Source organism: Bacillus rossius, chromosome 12 (genome assembly GCF_032445375.1).
Source record: "Bacillus rossius redtenbacheri isolate Brsri chromosome 12, Brsri_v3, whole genome shotgun sequence".
Classification (NCBI taxonomy): domain Eukaryota; kingdom Metazoa; phylum Arthropoda; class Insecta; order Phasmatodea; family Bacillidae; genus Bacillus; species Bacillus rossius.
Genome location: NC_086339.1, coordinates 2,082,337 through 2,106,343, shown reverse-complemented (window position 1 = coordinate 2,106,343; position 24,007 = coordinate 2,082,337). Strand labels below are relative to the sequence as shown.

At 43.2% G+C, this 24,007-nt stretch overlaps 2 protein-coding genes across 2 annotated transcripts in view; one reads left to right on the top strand and one right to left on the bottom strand.

Annotated features, from left to right (window-relative positions):
• Positions 1–8,620, bottom strand: part of LOC134537231 (transient receptor potential channel pyrexia-like) — a 30,978-nt gene extending 22,358 nt beyond the window's left edge. The window contains exon 1 of the mRNA XM_063377497.1: positions 8,381–8,620. Coding sequence (XP_063233567.1) covers positions 8,381–8,620 — 240 coding nt within the window. The remainder of the gene's footprint in view (positions 1–8,380) is intronic.
• A 2,950-nt stretch (positions 8,621–11,570) lies between these two features.
• Positions 11,571–23,311, top strand: LOC134537230 (uncharacterized). The gene is made up of 8 exons (XM_063377496.1): positions 11,571–11,616; positions 12,441–12,652; positions 12,949–13,083; positions 13,232–13,366; positions 13,822–14,035; positions 16,922–17,099; positions 22,132–22,259; positions 23,181–23,311. Exons 1-8 carry the CDS (start codon positions 11,571–11,573, stop codon positions 23,309–23,311), a joined length of 1,179 nt encoding a protein of 392 aa, XP_063233566.1.
• The last annotated feature ends 696 nt before the right edge of the window (positions 23,312–24,007 follow it).

Below are 24,007 nucleotides of genomic sequence, written 5' to 3'. Positions count from 1 at the left end.
ATGTTGTTATAAGAATGGAGGGACGTGTAGCAGTGTTTTATAATTGTTAAATGTAGTTTTTTGAACAGGAGCACTCGGCTCCAGACGAGACACTCTGCCAGTCCAGAAGCAAGAGCAGATGCGCTAGCAAGTGCGCCTGCGTGCGGCGGGAAGTCGTCCACCAGGGGTCAGAGACAGAGTTGAGGCAAAACGGCTAGCATGAAAACCTTCGTGAAAGCGAAAAAAAAAATTGGTTGTCTGTAAAGTCGATTTACGGACGATAGTTTAACGTGACTACGTCATAACAAAACATTGATGAAATTATTGCATACTTTTATGAATAAAATTGAATCATTTTTATTGAATTATCACTATTTTTTATGGATACAAAGAAGGAGTGAAATGAAATCTACAATTTAATTGATAAATTTACTTTTATTTGCACTAATTAATTCAAATATGTTTATTACTTTAACGAAGATATTATTTTAACTATAACTTTTATACATGTTTGCTATTTAACTTCTTCCAATCTGTGTTATTCTGTTAAGGATAGGACGATGATAGGAAAAGTAGGAAACGAATGGGAGTGTTTCAAGTTTAATGTGCCTCGAAAAAGTCAAATCGATGGTTGTTCCAATCGAGTGGAAGAGAGATAGATGCGCCGCAAGCGTACAATGAGCGTAACGGGACAATGTGTGTAACGGAACACTTTTTCGTGCGTGCAGCCGGCGTTCATCGATTTATTAGACGTTGTCACGTCAAAACCTTTTCTTAAAGTTTTTTTAATTACCAAACGAATCTTACTTTACGAATAACACTCGTAAATAATTTCATTCATTTTTGTTAAGGCTGAGTGGATTATGACTGCAGAACCTGCAGCTACACGCGGCCAGTTCTTGACTGCAAGTTGTTTCCTGTTGTTGGTGGGAATGTTGGGTTGTTGCCTCGGAGCACTCCGTGCGCTTCTGATCGCAGGGTTGATTGTGTTCGCGCTGCCTTGCGAAAGGCATACTCGGGGATTTCCCAAGCATACTTCCCGAGCACACTTCCCAAGCACATATCCCGAGCACAATATTTCAAAGCACACTCCTGGAGCACACTTCCTCAACACACTTCCTGAGCACACTTTCCGAGCATACTTTTAAAGCACACTTCCCGAAAACATCTCCCCAACACACTTTCTGAGTACACTTTCCGAGCATACTTTTAAAGCACACTTCCCGAAAAACTTTTTCCGAGCTCACTTTCCGAGAAAACTTCCCAGCACACTTCCCGAGGAAATATATCGAGCACACTTCCCGAACACACTTTCCGAGCTCACTTTTCGAGTACACTCCTCGAGCACCGGGTAGAGCGGTGGCTTGTTCCCGGAGCGTCTTCCTGCTTCGACAGATCAATTCAATTTCACCTAAGAGCGCGTCCTGCCGTGACGTCATCGGGATATCATCTAACAATCTATATGCAAATACTCTTTTCAAGATGCGAACCGTGAAGGATGAAAATTTCCCTCGCCCGTCGAAGCCTCGCTTGGCTTCGCGCTTCTAATCCAGTGCGCAGACACTTGCGACAGTCGCTTCTTCCAGTCTTCCAGTCTTCCAGTCTTTCAGTTTTCCAGTCTTGCAGTCTTCCAGTTTTCCAGTCTTCCGGCGAGGCCTGGAACACGTCACACCTGATCCGGCGACGCACGAGCTGTAAGCAATATCGCGAATGTGGCATTCGCCCTTTGATTAAAATAGCAGTCAAAAAATTCTAACCCAGCTTAAAAATATTTTTTTTTTCACAAACGAACAAATATATATATTTTTATTTAATTTTCTTATATAATAATTCTCGCAGCCACAATAATCTGAACAACCCTGTAATTGCGGAAATAATTAAGTACTACAGTGAAAGAAAAATGTTTTCATGTATTTTTTTAAATTATTGTAAGTGTAAAATCAGCAAAATGGTTGTATTAAAAAAATATCCACTATTCCCTTATATTAAACGAAAATAGTGTTTTCACGAGTATTTGTAATTTATTGTATCTAATACTTTCAAATGTCTACTATAAATTATTTCTTGTTGCAGACAACGATAAGTATCTGGGCGACCAAGCTTCACTCGTCTTATTTTTTTTAATCATGGTTTTTTCAGGGAAGACGACTATTTAGATAAACTTGAAAAGCAAAAAGAAATCAATGTACAAATCTTCATCGAAATCTCTAGAGTCGTTTCCGAGATGCTAATGTAAATGTGTGTGTTTATAGAATTAATAGTGTTAGATTCACTCTCTTCTCTAGGTTCTGTAGTATTTTCTGAAGGGCGTTTCTGAAACGTGTATTTCACATCGCGCGGTTGACTGCTCTTCTGGGGCGTGTTTCTCACAGTGACGTCAGGGATTATCTCAACTCCGAGCGAACGTGAGCGCTGTGATAAAATGTCTGAGACGGTGAGTCACCGCTGGCTTAGCGCTGCAAGGCCACGTAACTTCAATATTTGCGGATCTGTTGTCACGAGAGACAGAAATTGTTTTAACGTGGCATCAACTCTTTGCTCAGTTATTATTCATTCTAACTTGCTTTAAATGAAACTATTTTCCCCCTATTAAATAAAACAGAATAAATATAGTACGTTATTGCTCGTTAAAACGTTTTCATAAACTCATCGTCAAGGTATTTGTTGTAATAAATGTGTTAGCAGTGACACACAACATTTGTACACCTTATTTAATCTAACTTGCTATAGAAGAATTTTTTCCTATTAGATAAAAAATTATGGTAAGTTATTACTCGTTAAAACCTTTTTATGAGCTCATCATAAATGTCTTTGCAGAAATAGAAGTGTTAGCAGAGGCACGCAAAATATTTATATGGATTAAAGTAATAATATTCAAATAACAAAAGTTAAATCAAATTATATAATCGAACAGTTAGAAGCTGAGAGAAATAATATGTATTTGAATGTTTTAGTAAAACAAACAATATTATGTTTATTTTAAATCATTGAAATCATTCAAACTATTATGCTCAACGGAGATTTATTTTCATGATTTCCAAGAACGTGAAGTAGTCTGAACGGTGCTAAGAAAATAAGTTTCATTGTGAATGAGTAATAATAAAACGTGTTGTGAAATATGCATTATGCTTTTATGATTAATACACAGTTTAATATTTACATATCATCTTAAATACAATTTATAAATTCCTCTTTTAATGGAAGTTCCGAGTTCTGCGTGTTGTGCATTCCCGGTTGCCGATGTATAAGGCTTCTGTTTGAACGAACGCCTGCTTTAATGCAAACAATAAACAGAGTTTTGTTCCCTTTTGGACAAGAAATGGTGTCCCATGAGCGGGGCTCGGAGAGAGAAGCTCGCCCGAGCCAGGCTCGTGACAACAGAGTTCTCCTCGGGTGGCTCAAGTCGTGAGGTGTTCCGGACAGCCGTCTCGGGTTGCGACTTTCTCCTGCAGCGCAACGCAACCCAGGAGAAAATACCAAGTTTCCCCTCTCATTCAACTAACATGCTTCTGTCGCTCACGGAAGTTTCTACATTCTTTACTTCCATGGCAAGTTTCAAAACGAACGCCCTTAAAGAGTTGAAACGCTTGTACATCTATCTCATAGCAGATGTGGTTTTCAATTAACATTTTCTTTTATACGTTATATAATATAATTCACCAACGTTTCGGTCGACATTGCAGTCGCCAACATCAGGGAGCAGTTACCTAGGTAGTAGCCGTGTCCTTGGCAAATAATTCACCAACGTTTCGCTAACTGCTCCCTGATGACGGCGACTGCAATTTCGACCGAGACGTTGGTGAATTATTCGCCAAGGACACGGCTACAACCCAGAAGCCAGGCTACTTCAGACAATGGCTGTGGAAGCCTGCGAACATTGCTGTAGTAATACTGTCTAGTATTGTACTTTTTTAAAAAAAATCTCATAATATGTGCTCTTCACCTTGACGAAGGCAATTTTTTCAGTTTTAAAAGTTGGAAAACTGTAAAGGCATGCAAACAGTTGGAACCAATGAGGATTTGTTTAAGTGTCCATCTCTCTCCTCCTTACAGCCAGTCCACTCGGGCGTAGCAGCCTTGACGGAGTGAACCTATGCGAGAAGCAGGTCGAGCCTGGCTCTGGTGCTCGTGTGAAACATGTGCGGGAGGGAGGGGGAGGAGGGGTACGAGTGGGCTCGTATCTCATGCGCGGCAGTTAATCTGTCGCCCGCAACCACGGGGAACACACCATTCACTTCCCCAGAGTCAGGCGCGCTGAGGCGACCCGTGTTCCTGCAGCTTCGGATATATATATATATATATATATATATATATATATATATATCCCCCTGTTGGCAACGGTTGAAGGTTGCTTAGTTCAGGTGTGCCATATAAATAAATTTAAAAAAAGGGGGGGTTGTCTGTAAAGTCGGTTTACGGACGATAATTTTACGTGATAACGTCATAAGAAAAACATTGATGAAAAATTGCATACTTTTTTAATTTTCAAATATTATTTATGATTTCTGCACATTTAATTTAAATAATTTGTTTTAATATAATCACGAACAAATAGTTTAAAAGCCCCACCTTAACCTGTTTGATATTATAGAAGATTTTCTCGTACGGTGGTTTGGCCGGTTCTTGCACACTCGGCTCGGGCCGAACGTGGCACTTTTTTCGTGCGTGCAGCCGGCGTTCATCGATTTATAAGACCTTATCACGTCAAAAAATTGCGCTAAACAAATAAAATCCTCACAGAACCTTAGTTTTATTTCAGGTAGGGTGGGTTTTACTCGTCTGAGAGATCGTAACTAACATAAAACAAGGTCAGGGCTCCAAGGCAGACAATAGCTCAGAGTCCCAAATAGTCTTTCTCGCAGTCATATTCTTGTCTGTCAAGGTTTCTCTGGAAAAAAAAATCTGTACATTTATGTTTAAATAAATTTATATCGCTAGTTTTTTTCAGCATGTTATTTAAACTACTGGTCAATAAAATTTCAATTACAACTGATTTTTCATGATTACGTACTAAAAAAAGTTTACAAAGATGTTATTGCATCGAAAAACTCGCGGTTTTACTGGAGTTTGATCATTTTAATTTATAAATCTAACCCGAGAATAATTTATCAGGGAAAACATATAAAACTTTCCTAACATGTAGGTTCCATTTTTGCTGAAACACAACAAAGAGTTAAATTTTCAAATTTTCCGGGGAAGGTTGTCTATTCCATAACACCCCGCCCCACCCCCACCCCCTTTTCCCGGCTACATAGAAAAGACCCTTTCTAAAAACATTAGGACAGCGCGAACTCCAGAACCGGCAGTGAATTAAAGGGTTGCAAACGAGTATCATTTAAGAACTTTCAGCATTAGCCTCTAGTGAGTTTTGTCATACAATGGCCAACTAGAGTGACTTATACTTTAGAACACTTTGAACCGCTTTGAACTCGGAAAATATCGCAAAAAAAAAAGTCGGTGACTCGAGACCTTCCCATTCGTTCAGGAAAACAGTCGCGATGGAAGACGCGGGGAAATGGAGTCGCCTTGATTGAAGATGAGTCAGGATTCAACCGACAAAGTTCATGTAAGAGAAAAATATTTGTATATCTCTCACGGTCTAGAGTGCTTTCCCAGGCTGGCATACACCTTGGAGTTGGATCCAAACATGTTTGTCGCATATAAGAGAGAAATAATTTCAGATTGAACCCTAAGCGTCTCGATAATGTTCAAACAAGAGTCGTTGCTGTCGTGAAATTTTTTACATTGAAAATCCGAGGTTTATCACCCTTTCTCCCCCACCCCGCATAACATTTATTTATCATTTATAATGTAGATGCCGCAACATGGCTGTCTCGTCTAATATCTCGTAACGCGCACAAAACTATCCCCCTCCCCTTTTCAACTAAGCCACTGAGACCAGAACCGTTAAATTCTTTACCGTGCGTGAAAGACAAAAGCAAACATAAGTAAGTCCGTCTGACGTAAAACAACCAACCTTACGTACTGCAGTTCTTAGGAAAGCTCTTGGTCCGAATAGATTACCTTATCGACCAGATAAGTATTATTTATCTCGAATGCTAATGCCATTCACGTGGAATGTTGTGTCTCTGCATACCTAGCTTCAACTTGAGAGTACTTTTCTGCGAAAACCACGCAACATGAATCAAATACATAGAAATGTATTGGGGGCAATCTCTGATTATAAAGTATGATCAGATAGTGACTGCTGGTGTTATTTTATGCTTTTAACAGGTAAATCTCTTGTTAAGGGACACACTATTACAAACAGACAAATTCAGCATACTAATTAATGGTGATCATTTGGTATGCTCTTTTTTTCCAAACAAGTATGTTATCTTTGTGCCTGCAGGTGTTCCTGCTAAAACAGTTCGCTGAAAGAATCTTAAGAAAAAATGTAATTACACAATTAATTTTTCTGGTACATTAGGTTTACAAGTATTCATTATTTTTATTGCGTTCTTGCACAAGCCTAATGCGTGAAATAATCCCACATACATAACTTAACCATGCTACTTGAACCTCATAGTAAACGAATTATTTTAGACGATGGAGCAAATATCACTAGCAGGGCTTCAATGCCCACCTTCGGTGTTCAACTCGCGCTGTCAAAGAAGCTGGTTCATTAACAATCACTTGTAACAATTACTCGCCTAACAGCATTCGAGATTATTATCGTGGTTAAGGGGCCCGTCTATGTGTGTTAGTATTAGTTAGTGCATTTGTGTAATAAATGCGACGCTCGCTGGTGCTTCTAGCGCGGTGTCGCCTCTAAGCGCAAGGCTGTGTTGGCTGGCGCGCGGTGCATAGTGCAACAATTGAATTCGATTGGTAACAAATAACATAATATTGCAGAGAAATTAAGATAAAGGTGTACCGGATGTTTCATTCCTGAATTTATTGTGAAAACACACCTTTTAGTCACTTTCACTCTACTGAAAATGTATTTTTTTTTAATTAAATACGTAAACAAAACCAAACATCCGCCCTCAACTGATATCTTGAGCAGTTTTTTTTAAATCGCATGGTTTGTTTTTTTCTGGAGATCCGCACACTGAATGTGCCCTTGTAGGCGGGAGACTTAAGGGTCACTATCCTAGACTTCAGCACGTGGTTGTTTCGATGGCCATGGAGAGGGGAGGGGTGGAGTGAAGCGAGCGGAAGGTCACGCGTCTCGTGTTGTTCGGGCGAGGCGCACTGCACAGTCGCGGATACTCGAGTATCGTCAGTTCGTTTAGCCAGTAGCCCGACCAGGGAAGGTTCAGTCTGCCTCCAGCCGGGGTGAGCATCGCTTCAACCATCACCGGTTTGGGCTTCCGACCGAGTTTTCCATCGTGAGGATTCGTCATGTGATGATGATGCACTCTGAGTTATACCCCCTGCCAAAGACTCCAGAATCATTCACACCCAAACACAACAAAAACGTACACACAGACACATGCCAAGAGGTGATGGGCGGCAACATGCGGCCTGGGACTCTGTGTGAGCCCCCTGGATCGATGTCACAGACAGGCACAGACAGGCACAGGCAGGCATGCGTACCGGGTGTCTCGCTACCGGCAGTGATGACTAGAGACTGGAAAAATTCGCGGTTTCGTTGACCTCTAGTATGGACTCCAAAATCCTCTACGTACTACTCTGGAAAATGCCACCTGCTCATTGGTTACCGACTTGAAAGACCTGGTGTCTGGGTTGCACGGGAAGGTTTTTCGTTGGTTATGAGTCTTTCTAGCCAACTGTGGTCCAATAGCAGAAGCAGGAATAAGGTAAACATGTTTGGCTTCCAGCCAATCAATCGCGAAATGAATCCGCAAATTTGTCCGGTCTCTAGTGATGACAGTGTCAGTTTAGCGACGCACTGGTCGCTCTCCGCACCAGCGACAGATCTGAACCTCTGAGTAATCGCGCACGAAGTACCTACTACCCGCTTCAACACGCAGCTGACTTCCTCCCCGACTTCGTGGACTCCGCTGCGACGAACAAGTGTATAACAAAACGTTTCACCGGCTCAAGCACATCGTACGCCATTATATAGAGACCGGAAAAATTCGCGGGTTCAATGACCTCCAGGATAGACTCCAATATCCTCTACACACTCGGGCCAAATGCCACCTTTACATCGTCTGCTGACTCGTGAGTCGTCTCGACTGGGTGGGCCCGTGATTCGGCACTTCTGTGAGTGAGGGTCTCTAATTGGCCCTCAGTCCTCCAAGATTAACAGTGAACCAATGGCAGAAGCAGCACTAAGGTATATAATTATTTGAATTTTACCATAACACGAAATGAACCCGCGAATTGTTCAGGTCTCTAGTCGTTAACAGTCTTATGTCTGCAATGTTTTGCGGTTCAGGTACAGACCTGCTCTCGGGAGGGGAGTTGGGGAGGGAGGGGGGTTGCTCACCTCGGCGTCCACATCGTCGTCCGGGTCGCCGCGGCTGTCCGCCCCCTGCGTGGACCGGTCGTCCCCCTGTCCCCGGGACTCCTGGCGGGACGAGTCCCTCGAGCGACGCCTCCAGCCCATGGTGCGGCGGAGACTGCCGACAGCCAGTCCCCCGGGTCCGCGATAACGGCGATAAGGCGAGCGGCCCGGGTGCCGCTTCGCTCCCGCGGCGAGTCTGCGAGTCGGTTGAAGGTCTCCCATCGGCCGAGAGTATTCCCTGTGAACTGCGTGCCAGTGGCGGAACCAGCTTCTCAGCTCTCTACGTTCTTTTTTGACGTGACAACGTCTAATAAATCGATGAACGCCGGCTGCGCGCACGAAAAAAAAATGTCCCGTTACGCACATTGTCCCGTTACGCTGTGTCCCGTTACGCTGTGTCCCGTTACGCTCATTGTACGCTTGCGCCGCATCTATCTCTCTTCCGCTCGATTGGAACAACCGTCGATATGACTTTTTCGAGGCACATTAAATTTGAAACACTCCCATTCGTTTCCTACTTTTCCTATCATCGTCCTATCCTTAACAGAATAACACAGATTGGAAGAAGTTAAATAGCAAACATGTATAAAAGTTATAGTTGAAATAATCTCTTCGTTAAAGTAATAAATATATTTGAATTAATGAGTACAATTAAAAGTAAATTTATCAATTAAATTGTAGATTTCATTTCACTCCTTCTTTGTATCCATACAAAAAAGTGATAATTCAATAAAAATGATTCAATTGTATTCATAAAAGTATGCAATCATTTCATCAATGTTTTGTTATGACGTTGTCACGTTAAACTATCGTCCGTAAACCGACTTTACAGACAACCAATTTTTTTATTCAATAATTCTAAGTTATGACTGTTCTAAAATGTGACTTTCTAAGTTATGTGGGTATCCCAGATATGGGATCCCCTTTCCCTCTACCAACTAGCTTCCCGAACCTGAGCATTGCACTGTCAGTATCTCTCCGATGAGTCATCGTCGTGGCTTACAGTACCGGCCGTGAGAAGTTTACCTTCATAATATATAACCGTCTTTTGACGTTTATTTTGAAGACTCGTCCTGAAAGCGACGGTGCATAACGTGGACAGCTTTACCCCGTCCGCGCGGCATTAGCACAGAAACCAAAAGGAATAAGGCAGCGAAACGTAAATCTGCGGGTTATCGGCACACAGAAGACGAGGTTCTGTATAATTTAGCAATTTGGGAAAGTCATTTGTATGCAAACATGCGGGGGTGTAGCTCAGCCAGAGCCGAGGGCTAACCCCCCCCCCCCCCTTCTACAACCCCCCTCAGGGAACAAGCGGGCCAACAAGGCGCCGATTATAGCCCATATTCCCACGAAGATCACGTGAACACATGTCCACGTGCGTGCGTGATGCGTGCGTGATGAGTTGATACGAGACGCCTGGAAGGAAAAAGTATGCATAATGCAGTATGTCCATTAAAAAAAATGTCCCAGTCATAAAATTTCCATCTGTAAACTTTGTAGTGTTGGTTAGAATTCGTTATTGAGGAGTAACTGAAAGCAGTTGTAGGCATCTTGGCATTATTTTTGGGTTAAGACCACGTCCGATGAAATAATGAAGTGCCCTACGTTTCGGCTTACCAAGATGCAGCCATCTTCAAGGACGATTAATAACTGATATTTAAATTAATAATAAGTGATAAAAAACACGTTTTTTCTCTGCTGTTGATACACTTCAGCAGTGTGGCTTTTGTATCTACAAAATTATGTCTGTAAGCCAAGAACATTTCACTATCCGTAACGCTACTAATGTTTGTGTTTTTATTTTATTTTAATTATAGTTGTTTGATCACTCTTTCTTGAAAAGTTTTTCAAGTGGAAACATCTCACGTCGAGTTCCATTTGCGAATGACAATAAAATTCTTTGCGGGAGGAGGGCAGGCACTGGAAAAGCCTCCTTTTGTGGAATGTGCATGTTATTGTGTTTCGGATTAAGTGTGTTTTCCATTAGCTGCCTCTTCTTTGCTGCACTCTACGCGGTAAACAAGCGCCCTTCCGTGGGCCCTGATTGGCGGGCTCGCATATCATTGACCTCCTCTGCAGACTTGCTGCGAGAATAATCACACCGCGTTGCTACCGAAGTTCTGCGCGTGTACCGTAAGCGGAGGGTTTCTTTTGTCGTTCAAATGTCATTATTTTATATTTACCTTCCACACGGTTCATTGTTTGTAAATTTATATAGAAACTTGTTTTTTTTTTTCTCTCTATCTGCCATTTTGCTCTTGAGGTTTGAATTGCCAAAGAAGTTGCACTTCTACCACGTGTACTTAGTTACACGCGCTCTTTTTGACGTGAACACGTCTTTAAAATGGCTTCCATAGTGAGAGGCAATTAATAAAACAACGAATGATAACAAAAATCGGGGGAATACAATTTTTGGTGTTGCAGCTACATATCTATCATCTCCGTCCAAAATTTAAATACACGACTGGATAGCTAAAAGATCAAATAATTTGTTACGCTAAAGTGAGGACTGTGATGCATAGTGTGCGGTGGATAGGGAAATAAAGCGCCGCCATTTTGAGGTCAATTATGCTGCGTTTCGAGATTTCCATTTAGTATAACTTTTTGACGTTCGTTCGAGTTTCAATCGTCAGCTCTCGTCAAAATCAATCGATTACATATATAAGACATTTAGTGTAAAATAGTTACAGTGAATATAATATATGGTGTTAAAATAAAAAATATATCTTATTTTATATTTTGCGTGGAAAATATTACCTGTTACGTACACGTATTCACGTACAACACAACTGGCCGTGTTCATTACACAGACCCACCTCATTTTTTTATTATTATAAGGAAGGGGGTGGGGGTGCCCCTAGCGACAAGGCCTCACCACCACCATCTCCTAGGACTGAACACGTTAGGGTGTACTAGAAGCACTACTTTGCTTGTTCTACCATCCAGACACACCCTTGGTTTGGATGAGCCATGGATGGAATTCGCCTTTGTTGTTCCGTGTTTCCTGAAATGGTATGAATACCATTCAGAGGGCCTTTGCCAGAAATAACTTATCCATTTTGTTATTGCCGCCGTGCCAGCAGCCAGAACAAAGCCTTGTCAGTTGTTTGAATATATCCTTGTCCTTTTATGTGACCACACAACTGTCGTTCCGTATGAGATCTCTCACATGTCCCTGTGTCGGGACGGTTGCCAGTACCCGACACAGCGGCATGGTAGGGCACTGATCTCACTGCCTTTCAGGTGTTTCATTCCTTTGCCGTCTTGACTTTGCCTTCGCTCTTCCTTCTTGCTGCCTCTGCAGCCTCACTCCTTCACCTGCTTCCGATTCCCTGTCCTTGCGTTCTTGGTCCTTCTGCTTCGGTCCTGATTTCGTAAAAAAAAATTGTGGCAATGTCCATTCATAAAAACATTCGTATGTCACCAATTAAAACTTGGTATTCCTTTCCTGAGGTATTGTCCACTTTCCTTGGTCGAGTTTTAAAATAACTTCTTTAGTGGGTCTTGCCAAAAAAAAATCCAATTTTTCTGTTGTCATTCTTTTAAAAAACATTTCCGTTTGTTTTCCCTCCTGGTTCGCTTTGGGTTCTTTGTTCTGTCTTGCTTTGTATATTCCGGGCTCGTGTTTGTTGGTAAGCTTGTCTGCTGTGAGGAACATATTCTCTCTCTCTCACTCAACCCAAGCGACAAGTTGTTTCGGGCCGAAGCCCGGGCGAGCCTCACCGCCTCCTCCCGTTAGGGTGTACCAGGATCACTACTTTGTCTGTTCGTCCAGATGTCAACCGGTGGTTTGCTGGCATCTGGACGATTGGCCTCAGTTGTACAATTTGCCAATTTTAGAATGGTGTGTACCATTCTTTTGCCTCATCCAGAAACAACTTATGCATTCTGTTTGAGCCGCCGTGCCCGCAGCCAGAATATAGCTTTGTCAGTTTATAAGATGTACTTTGTCCAATTTGGATCCATGCATAAAATGTACACGACGGCTGATGTTATAAACCCTAGCGACAGTGCCTTGCACACACTGTGGTGTCGGCAGACGGCGGCGGGCAGCCGGCCAGGCCGCAGCTGGCGCGCCACGCAGCCCACAAGCACCTGCGCCACCACCACGAGAACCACTGGGGGCCCTACTTCGAGCACGACGACGGGGACGACCCTGATGGGTCCCGCAACGCGTCCTCCGCCGTCGCCGCGCAGCTGGGCGCCGCCGCGCGCCTCGACTGCCGCGTCGCCATGCTGCGGGACAAGACGGTGCGTGAGTAGGGGGAGCTGGTCGGTTCTGGTGCACTTCCCCCTCACGCCTCTCCATCCCTCTCCACCCCTCCTCCACCTCCACCGCCGCCATCTTGGGCCGCCGCGCGCCTCGACTGCTGCGTCGCCATGCTGCGGGACAAGACGGTGCGTGAGTAGGGGGGAGCGGGTCGGTTCTGGTGCACTTCCCCCTCACCCCTCTCCCCCCTCCTCCACCTCCACCGCCGCCATCTTGGGCCGCCGCGCGCCTCGACTGCCGCGTCGCCATGCTGCGGGACAAGACGGTGCGTGAGTAGGGGGAGCGGGTCGGTTCTGGTGCACTTCCCCCTCACGCCTCTCCATCCCTCTCCACCCCTCCTCCACCTCCACCGCCGCCATCTTGGGCCGCCGCGCGCCTCGACTGCCGCGTCGCCATGCTGCGGGACAAGACGGTGCGTGAGTAGGGGGAGCGGGTCGGTTCTGGTGCACTTCCCCCTCACCCCTCTCCCCCCTCCTCCACCTCCACCGCCGCCATCTTGGGCTGCCGCGCGCCTCGACTGCCGCGTCGCCATGCTGCGGGACAAGACGGTGCGTGAGTAGGGGGAGCGGGTCGGTTCTGGTGCACTTCCCCCTCACGCCTCTCCATCCCTCTCCACCCCTCCTCCACCTCCACCGCCGCCATCTTGGGCCGCCGCGCGCCTCGACTGCTGCGTCGCCATGCTGCGGGACAAGACGGTGCGTGAGTAGGGGGGAGCGGGTCGGTTCTGGTGCACTACCCCCTCACCCCTCTCCCCCCTACTCCACCTCCACCGCCGCCATTTTGGATGCCTTCATTTGCATTTCTTTTCACTTCTCCTCGATGCCAAAATCATTGAGGGGTCCACCTTTTCTTGTTAGTGAGACTTTTGCTTACTGTCGACTCGAAGCGCAAGGTTCTGAACTATGTATTTTATCAGTTTGAAAGATTTTTTTTATTTCAAATATAATTTTGGGATTAGACACAATGCACTGCTTGGTGTAACTTTTAAGTCTTGAGTTTAAGCAGTAGTTATGTATTTTATGACCTAAACAATGTGTCAACTGCAGAGGTGTTTTCTTGTAGAAACGTATAGGTGAGACCCGAGTGTAAGTTGTAAGTGTGAGCTCAGTGTAAGGTGTTGTCTAGCGTGGACCTCTGTGGTGGCCCACAGGTGACGTGGCTGCGCCGCTGGCCCGACAGGGTGCGTCTGCTCACGGTGGGGCTGATGACGTACAGCAGCGACCCCCGGTTGCAGGTCGGCTACCAGTACCCCAACAACTGGCGCCTGCTCATCAGCCCTGTTCGTCGCGAGGACGAGGGCAGCTACTTGTGCCAGGTGTCCACTCACCCGCCACGCGCCAGGACCACCTACCTCACAGTGCTCGGTCAGTACTCGGCCTTGGTCAGTATTCGTCATTAGTCAGTACTCGGCTTTGATCGGTACTCGGCGTCAGTCAGTACTTGGCCAATATTCGGCTCCTGATCAATATTCGGCAGTTGACTCAGAAATCCGAGCTCATGGCTGGCGAACCAAATGTCCAGGCTTCTGTTCCTTGCCCGGCCAGGGATTTTCCACTTATTGAAAATTTTCCCCTCCCAGATTCAGGGCGGGGGGTTCAGTTGCCTCTTTACCTCCGTCCTGCGGAGGACAATGTCGAGCGACTACAGTACCACCTAGCCTAGTCCGCCTCAGTCACGCCATGTGCTTATCCCTGTGTCGACATTTGTTTGTATTTTATGGTGAGAAGCGGCAGTCGTGGTTCTAGGGAAATTGTGACTGTTTCTTGGAAAGTAAATAAGTGCAAAAGGCATCTCTTCGAGGGGATTAGGGGTGATGATATGAGAATGAGAATGTACCACTGGTGAAAATTCACTAGGTGAGGGGCGGAGATTGGCACCATGGTCGATGAGGCCTTGGTTTTCATGTATGAACTTTGTCGATTAATAATTCATTCCCAATGGCTTCAATAAACAGTTCTCACTAACCAGAATCAAATGTAACAACATTTAAGTCAAAAGAACTAATACATATAAATTTATTTATCATATAATTATGTATTGTAGAATTGTTAATCTGGTAATATATCAGTGTTAGGCTGTTATTCATTTTCATTTAATCGTTTTTCTATCTGAAAAGTTACTATGTGAAGTGAGGGTTTTTTACATTATATTTCGTGATAATCATTTTGCAATTTTTATTTTATGTTTCCAAATAGTCTAATATAAATATTCCAAGAAGAGCTTTTATATTTATTGTGTCATCTCCATCTATCACCACTGCAGTTCAGAAAAAAAAATATATTTCATCATACAATAAACAAAAATGATTTTTTCTAAAATTAAAAATTTTAATTATTGTTATCTATTATTTTTATTGACTTCGATATATGTTATTTTTCATTCGCATATAATTGTACTATAACTTGTACTCTTTGTTTATGTGCAGAGATGCTTAGAACATGTGATTTTCATTCCCCAGTGTGGAAGTAAGGCACCTGCTCAGGTGACTGTCGACGAAGGGGCAGAAGCTGCTCGCTGATTGGTCCTTGTAGCTTTCCCACGTCATCTGCCGCAGGGCGACGGCTTGTCAGAGAAACGTTAACAAGCACTCATTACGACTGTCACAGACGGCAGAAAATTGCGAGGGAGCGAGTGTCGTAATTTTTCTCCCATCGTCGCTTCCGGCGTAATACGCTTGCGCATGTGGAACAGAATTTGTTATAACGGATAATAACGCATTTCAAAAACGTTCCTTTCTTGTTTATGTGTATTTTCCTCGCATGCCAAACCTTTTCCTTCTGTTCATAGTATGACAAAAAGTATAATTTATGACCGTAACCAAATATTTCTGGAAGCTCGTTAACATAAATGTGTTATTGAATATGTTGTTCTAATAAAAAAAATTTAATTCTATGTAGATAAAAAAATGTTTAGAGTGAAAAAACATGAGTTATCAGTTATCATTACAAAACAATCGATTTGAGTGATTTCTCGCAAAAACAATGTGCGTAAATAATTAGTAAAATATGCTTCCCGCATTGCAACGTTTTATGAATATCTCTTGAACTCCAAAAATAATAAATAAGATAATTTTTATTCCCAGATGATATTTAAATCAGTTTTGTATTGTATAGGCTGAAAAATGCCTATTAGCTATTATATGTCCTCTAAGATAAACTTATGTAACTTACTTGGTTTTTTTTCTAAACCACTAAATTTATTATATAAGTTATCACGTAACTAAAAATTACATTGAATTATGTTTATAATGTTAATGTCATGACGTAGCCAGCAGAACTTAATATTAACCTGAAAATCCTGAGTCATGTAATATATTTATATGTGTGTGTATATATATATATATAATTTGGAAGTCATAAAATATTGAGAATTGGAACTCAGCAGAAAATTATACAAAACAATAAAAAGTCTTTTTATTTATTGATTTATTTTTCTGAAAATTTGTGTCTCTCATACCTAGTCAGAAATTTGAACATTATCTTACATAACTACTAAATAATAGAGTTAAAATTTGCATAGCACACTATAAACTTTTGTGTTTAATTTTGCTATTGAAAGTCCTACCTCCTTTTCCTTCTGTGAGATCCCACAAATTACCACGCTATCGTGCCCCCGATCAGCGCCCAATGGTCCAGATACATTTGAAATAATATGGTAACATCATCAATATATTTGGTAAACTGAAATAGTCTTAGTAAAAAAACATTAATCCCAAGTTTTCAAATACCTAACCAAGAATCCTGGCATCAAAATGATTATAATACATGTTCTCATCTTGATTTCTAAACAGGTCCGATAGCACAGCAGTAACAAGCGCGCATGTAATAATCAAATAGGCGAATTTTTGACGTGGTTAAAAATTCTTTACTGGAAAAAAAAATACCTTTTTTAATAACAGAATGCTGGATAAAGTATACAAATTTTGTTTCGTAAATTTAACATGGGAGCTGTTCATGATTGTTGATGAAAAGTTCCTACGCCACATGTGAGGCAGTCGGGGAACGAGGACTGCCCGACAGAGAAGGAGTAGACAGGAGGTTGGGACCCCAGGCAGGGGGCTCTAGAGGGTGTGTCGTGGTGCCGGCAGCCCACTATAGAGGGTGTGTCGTGGTGCCGGTAGCCCACTATAGAGGGTGTGTCATGGTGCCGGCAGCCCACTATAGAGGGTGTGTCGTGTGCCGGCGGCCCACTATAGAGGGTGTGTCATGGTGCCGGCAGCCCACTATAGAGGGTGTGTCGTGTGCCGGCAGCCCCGGACATGCGGCTGGTGGACGAGCAAGGGCGCGCCGTCAAGGACCGCTACTACAAGACGGGCAGCTCCATCGAGCTGACGTGCCTGGTGGCAGGCGGCGAGGCAGACCCGGGTCTGAGGCCCACCTGGCTCAAGGACGGCGAGCCCTTGTCACCGCAGCTCGTCTCCCCGCGCAGGTGCGCCCCTCACCCCAGTTCCCGTCCCTCAGTTGTCTCTGCGTTATGTCTGTCTGAGTTAGGAATGTTCTAACTTATGACAGTTTTAAATTATGATGATTTTTCCGAGAATTTCTTATGTTTTTAATGTTCTAAGTTGTGTTTCTAAGTTATGAATGTTCTAAGTTGTGTTTCTAATTTATTAATGTTCTAAGTTGTGTTTCTATGTTATGAATGTTCTAACTTATGGCAGTTCTTGATTATGAGGATTTTTTTTTTTTTCGAGAAGTCTAAATTATGACTGTTTAAAATTTGTCTTTATAATTTGAGTGATTCTTAGCTATGAATGTTCTAACTTATGACATTTTTAATTTATGAGGATATTTTTTTTATAATTCTAAGTTATGACTGTTCTAAGTTGTGTGATTCTAAGATGTCCTGGTCCCCGAAGTGTGGCATGCTTCCGATTGTAACACAACCATGTCTCACACGTTATGTTTCATTATGTTTTTTGTTCATTTCGGTTTTAGTTTTCAATGTGGTTTTAAGATTAGCAATTGTAACTCAGAATTGAATAAAGCGTAGTAAAAGACATACGGATCAATAATGAACAGTGGCGTGCCTATGGGGGAGGGGGGGGGGACGAGCGATACTGGACCCCCTCCCCCCCCCCTCCAGGGCTAAAAATATTTTAATATTAAATTCATAAAATGAAAAAAAAAATATTTAGTATGATATTAAAATAAATTCAATGACACAAGCATAAATGTTTAATTAAACAGTATCTTAAATAGCCTAAATCAGCAATATTGAACACGTATTTTTCAGAATTTTCCCGGGGGAGGACCCCCGGACCCCCCGCCCAGCTGGGGGGTATTCCATACCCCCCAAGCCCCCCGGAAAGGCCCTAGCCTTCTGCCTGACCCCCCCTCCCCCCCAGAGCAAAATCCTGGGCACGCCAATGATAATGAACATACAAAAAACACCAACTACAATTTTACCATCTCGAGAATTTGAAAACCTAAAGGTGTGGAAAAGAGGTAGATATGTTTTGAAAACAGAAAATGAAAACTTTCCATTTAATTGTATCTACAAGTAAGATATTTCTGAAATTTCTGAAACTTACTGAACATACATGGGAAAATATCCACAAAATTCTCTGGGAAGACTCCACACCACTCATACAGGAACCCGATAAAATAAAAAGGAAAATCAAAGAATCAGCCTTCATTATTAGCAAAAAAAAATTTCAGTCAGCAGAGCATTGAATTAAAAAATTTGTGCAGCACAAAACAATAGCCAATACCATAATCAATCCACTTTAACTCCATGGTGCACATCCAATGGGGAGTCAACTTGTCTGCCATTGGCTCAGTAAGATGTAGTCCATTCTCTGATAAATACTCTCATTTTTCCAGCCCCTACTGTCATCATTTGTGGGGTTTTTTTCGTTCTCTTCTGTTTTTGGAAAACTTTTGTGTTTGTTTCATCTTTTCATTTTGCTGTGTTTTTGTCTAGGGTTCAACTGTTGTGCTGAATTTTTTGGGTTCGGTATTTTTGTGCTGTCATCATTTGTGGGGGTTTTTACGTTCTGTTAGTCCATTTTTCTTTGGTTTTCTTTGTTTGTTGACCATATTCCTGTTGTGGAGTATTGTGTGGTGTTTATATCCTGATAACAGCAAATATTTGCTTAATTTGTGTTTTTTTCATTTGCGTTTTTTGTAGTTCTACAGACATACATATGCTTAGCAATGGCGTATGTCCAAAAGCTTACATAAAGTCAAAAAAAGTGTCAAATTAAACAGTCGAACTATAATAAGTAAATAAAGAGAGATGTGTGGCAGGTTGGTGATAAATATTGTCAGCCAAACATAAAAAAAAGACTTAGTAGCACAACGTTAGCGCGCTAATTTGTTGACCGCAATCATCAGACAATCAACTATAGTTTCGTCCGACATTTTTTTGGCCATCTTGGCCGCCATATTGGAAATCTTGTCAATATCGACCAAAAAATCTGGATGCAATCATAACACAAACTGAGAATTCAAAATGGCTGCCGGGACAATGTCAATGTCAAAGGTCAAGGTAATCCAAGATGGCCACCGTGACATCCGAATCCAAGATGGCGGACCGGCTCCACGGCTCCACAGCCACAAGCCTGTCCTCGGACATGCGTTTTTATACTACTGACCTTTCAGACCTATCCTCTCTGGGGGGGGGGGGGGTGGTTAGGCTGTGTTGGGACATGGTCGCAAGTTTTTGACGTGAATACGTCGTGTAGGTGGGAGTTCAGAACTAGGTCGGGTGACATCCGCCATCTTAGCGTTCCTCCTCTCTCTCTCTCTCTGCAGAGTCTATTCTGTTCGGCACCAGAGTGAGTGGCACATGTTTTGGTGTCGTGACAAACCTTTTTTTTTTTATATTCATCGTTTCTTGCAATTCCGATCGTATAAAGTCGCCATATGCCTCGACATAGTACATTTTACCCCACCATTCTTCGTAATTTCGTCCTTTTTTAAATGTTTCAACATGGTTTAAATAATTCATTATTTTCTGCACCCGGAATATAATGTTAGAGAAACTTACATATTACTCCTAGTGACATGTAAATATATATAAAAAAAAACTTTTTATAATGACTCATGCGTAAAAATTCGCAACTCGAATATACTATGCCGGGCTTATATTTTTTATGTTTCAAAAATATATATCTTTTTTTTTGTACTCTACTTTTAAAACTGGCATTCCGATTTATGAGTCGTATACACGTTACGAAAAAAAAAATGTTGCCACAGCCCTGATGTCTTCCAATGGCCGCTGGGCGAATAGGCACCTGTCCGCTGACGTCACGTGGAAACAGCGTGCGGGGAAATTGGAGGGAGACAGTTGCCAGGCCTGGAGGCGCGGCGCGGCGCGTCATTAATTTCAGTCCGCGCGCGCGCGCGGGAAAATGCTGATATTAATACCTACCTCGTGGCCTACAGTGGATAAGGGTTGGGTGGGGAAGGGGGTGTGTTTCCCGCCGGGAGTAGCTGAGGGGGTGAAGGCGCCTCCCTATCTCTCCTGCTTCGCGACACATCAAAAGAACCGCGCATGACTACACACTCCCCTCTCCCTCACCCAACCCCTTCGCGCTCCTCGTCGCTATCGCAGCGACGACATGGTTTCTTCCTGCGGGAGATGGATGAAAGTTATCCCCACAATGACGGAGTCGCCGACTGAGAAGAGACATAGTTCCGGCGAAGTGGTGGATACTGGGACTTATTTCAGTTCGGGAAAGGGGAGGAATTTGAAAATAATAAAAAAAAGAAGAATATTTGCATTCAAAAAAACTTACGTCGACAAAGAGTCTGGGTAGTTACATAATAAATAATTCTCAATATGCCTTTGTGGTTTGTGATTTCAGGTTTTGAAAGAGTTAACCTTGCGTTACTTAAAATAACATATGTACTACCTTCACCGCTACGTCACATATTTTTTAATAACTTCAAAATAGGCTATTTATCCCCCCCCCCCCTTTTTATACTCTCCCCTGTGTCCGCCACTGCAATACAGGGGTGGTCGCCATGTTTGTTTCGCGTATTCACACGCCATCTAAAGTTTATTTATTTTTATGTAACTACTAATATTTTTATTTATTTATTTCTCACCATACACGTGATATTTTTTTTTGTGTGCTTTGTTGTATATTTGGACGCTAGTTACTTACTAAATGTTACTTGCTTACTGTAAAACGTCAGGAAATAATTCATATTGATTGGTCACTTCTACTGGCAGGAGGTCACCTCTGTGTTATTTTGAACACGTGATGTTTCGGCATGTCTTGCCGTTGCCACAGGCGTTGTCATTGGCCGGGTGATGACCTGAAGTTTCGGATCACCGCGGGACAGGCTGGCCAGGAGGGACTGGACCACGTGGCTGTTTGTGATTGCTTCAGGGTCCAGCTGCGTGTGCACTGAGAAACATACGAGGCTGTAGTAAACAGCGTCATAAATATAAGAATGTGAAATAAAAAAATTGTGTGGGTCAAAAGACGTCCTCATCAAGTCAAAAGTTTACTACACAAATTAATCATCTTTCTGAGAGTGTAAAAATAGTTGACTGTTGATGTCGTTGACATTCTGCTGAGTCCTCCACACATGATCAGTCCAAGCTCCCGCTTCAGACTGCTCAGTTCGAGCTGGCAGTTTGGACACAATACCAGTCCGAACAGACAGTTTGGAACGAACTGTGGTTGCTGTTGCAGTTGGATGCGTCGTTCCATCGTTCAAATATGTAATAAACTTTGAATGTTGCAACTGCAGTTGCCCCTTTCAGTTATAAAAATGTAATAAAACAAAAAGGGGAGGTTGTCTGCAAAATCGGTTTACGGACGATAATTTTACGTGATAACGTCATAAGAAAATATCGATGAAAAATTGCATACTTTTTAATTTTCAAATATTGTTTGCAGTTTTTTTGCAAATTTAATTTAAATAATTACTTTTGAATATAATCACGAAAAATTTGTTTAAAAAAAGCCGCCTTAACCTGTTTGATATTATAGAAGATTTTCTCGCGCGGTGGTTTGGCCGGTTCTTGCAAGCGCGGCTCAGGCTGGAATGTGACAATTTTTTTCGTGCGTGCAGCCGGCATTCATCGATTTATAAGACGTTATCACGTCAAGAATATAGAATGTGAACAAAGATGTCTGACGCGCCACTCGGCCGATGGACGAGAAGCCTAAAAGATGTACATCAAGTTCTGTTCCTGCCCGAACACGCCCGAATATTTACCTTCGGCCAACCTCGGGATTTGTTTTATTTTTGCGCAGGAAAAATGATTTCAAATATTAAAAGCGGTCGGTTAGGTTAGCTAAATACAGTATGGACGGTTAGTTAGGTTAGTATAGCTACATTAAAATAAACAGAGAAATATAAATAAACCCGAGGTTGGCCGAAGGTGAATATTCGGGCGTGTTCGGGCAGGGACAGAGCTTGATGTACATCTCAGGCTTCCCCCGATGGACTGGCGAGATGCTCGGTGAGACGTGACGTGGTGTGTGTTGTCGCAGGCAGCCGCCAGGGGCGCCAGTGGCCAGCCAGCTTGTGATACGCGACGCCCGCAAGTCGCACAGCGGCGCCTACAGCTGCGCGCTGTCCGAGCACGTGTACGTGGTCGCCAACGTGTACGTGCTGAACGGTCAGTGTCCCGGCGACAGCGGTCTGGCTGGAACACTGCTCTGTGCATCTGGCGGGGTTCCCGTCGGGCTGGAACACTGCTCGATGCATCACGCGCAAACCGAGACGGATCCCACGGAACACAGTTGCGTTGCTCCGAGCGAGCAATAGAAGCCGAGTACTTGGCTACATGATTGTTTATGTTCTGGAACCGTGAAACATTGTCTAAAGTACAAGCATATCTAGTGTTCTTTCCTGACTTTGTGCCCGTGCTGTGGTCTTGAAGCATTTAATTTTAATTTAATTTTCATAAATAAAAAAGTGACCCTTAGATAGTAATCAGGAAGAATATTGTATCCTGTAAGTATGAAATAATGAGCTTATATATGTCAAACATCCTTAAGTAAGTGTATCATGTGTCATTCACATGAAAAAAACAGTAATCTGCGACATGGTCTTGAGCGTGCGTGACGTTTTTCACTGACTGATCCTTAGCCTATATCTCTCAGCCTTCTAAATGCTGGGTTACTTTTGAAATTTTTGAACTGTTGAATTTAAATCTTGCGAACCTACTCATAAAAGTTTTTTAGAGGAATTCATTTTTTTTTATTTAGTACTTGCATGGGTGGGCACAGTGAATCTCAAAGTTAACAGCTGCTTATGCTATGCTCGAAATATTATGTATGTTGAATAAGGGGGTGGGAAGATAAATTAACCGAAGGACGCCATATTAGTTTCAGTAGTTGGCAGAAATATCTAAAGCAATAACATAGTGTCTATTAACAGATTTGCATTATTAGTTGCAGTCTTTCCCAAAGATGAATTCATTGTTACACACTAATGACTTCACAGGGTAGGCCAGTTTTAGCGGCCAGCCATCATTATCTTAAAAGGTGTCAAATTGTGGCGATGAATACAGCCTTCGTTACGTGTACGTTCCCAGGGGAAACTCAGGCAGCGGTTCAGCAGGACTCCTGGGACAGTGGCGGATCGGTGCTGCCGCCTGGTGGACACCTCACGCAGCTTCTCGTGCTGACGCACGCCGCGGTGTTCGCCGAGGCCTGCCGGCTGTAACTCCCGGCCCACGCCCGCCAGAGCTCGTCGCCGCGTGGAAGCTACCAGTGACTGGAACTGTGACCATGTCTCGCCGTGGTCGCTGTCTTCAGGGCAACTGCAGGGTCCTCACAAATACCCCTGCCCTGGTGGACACCTCATGCAGCTTCTCGTGTTGACGCACGCTGCGGTGTTCACCGAGGCCTGCCGCTGTAACTCCCAGCCCACGCCCGCCAGCACTCGCCGCCGCGTGGAAGCTACCAGGGACTGGAACTGTAGCCACGTCTCGCCGTGGTCGCTGTCTTCAGGGCAACTGCAGGGTCGTCACAAATACTGCTGCCCTGGTGCCCATACCATTATGTATCAGCTGCGTGTGTCGTTTTGACACATCATCATAATGAGGTCGTACTGGTATGAAATCACCTCGCTGTGTTCAATAATTCCACCTTCCAAGTATTCTTGAAAAGTGCATCGCAACGGTGACATCACAATGTTGATGTTTGAATGTACATCTATGCATGCACCATTGATGTATCCTGACTAAGTGTGCATGCTGCATTCCATTCTCTGTTTATATATGGATTTTCGATGCAATTTTTTTATTTTCATTAGTTTTTTTTGTTGGTCCCCATGAATTGCTCACTATACAATGATTAATAAGTTTTGTAGTTTTCTGGTTGCATTCTACTAAATGCTTTAGAGCATTTTAAGTGTTCA

Bases quoted from the DNA above. Each gene is read 5' to 3' on its own strand.
- LOC134537230 (XM_063377496.1), top strand. From the start codon at position 11,571: ATGTCCCTGTGTCGGGACGGTTGCCAGTACCCGACACAGCGGCATG. The intron at 11,617-12,440 runs GTAGGGCACTGA...TGGTGTCGGCAG, and splicing joins GTACCCGACACAGCGGCATG to ACGGCGGCGGGCAGCCGGCC. The intron at 12,653-12,948 runs GTGCGTGAGTAG...GTGCGTGAGTAG, and splicing joins CCATGCTGCGGGACAAGACG to GGGGAGCGGGTCGGTTCTGG.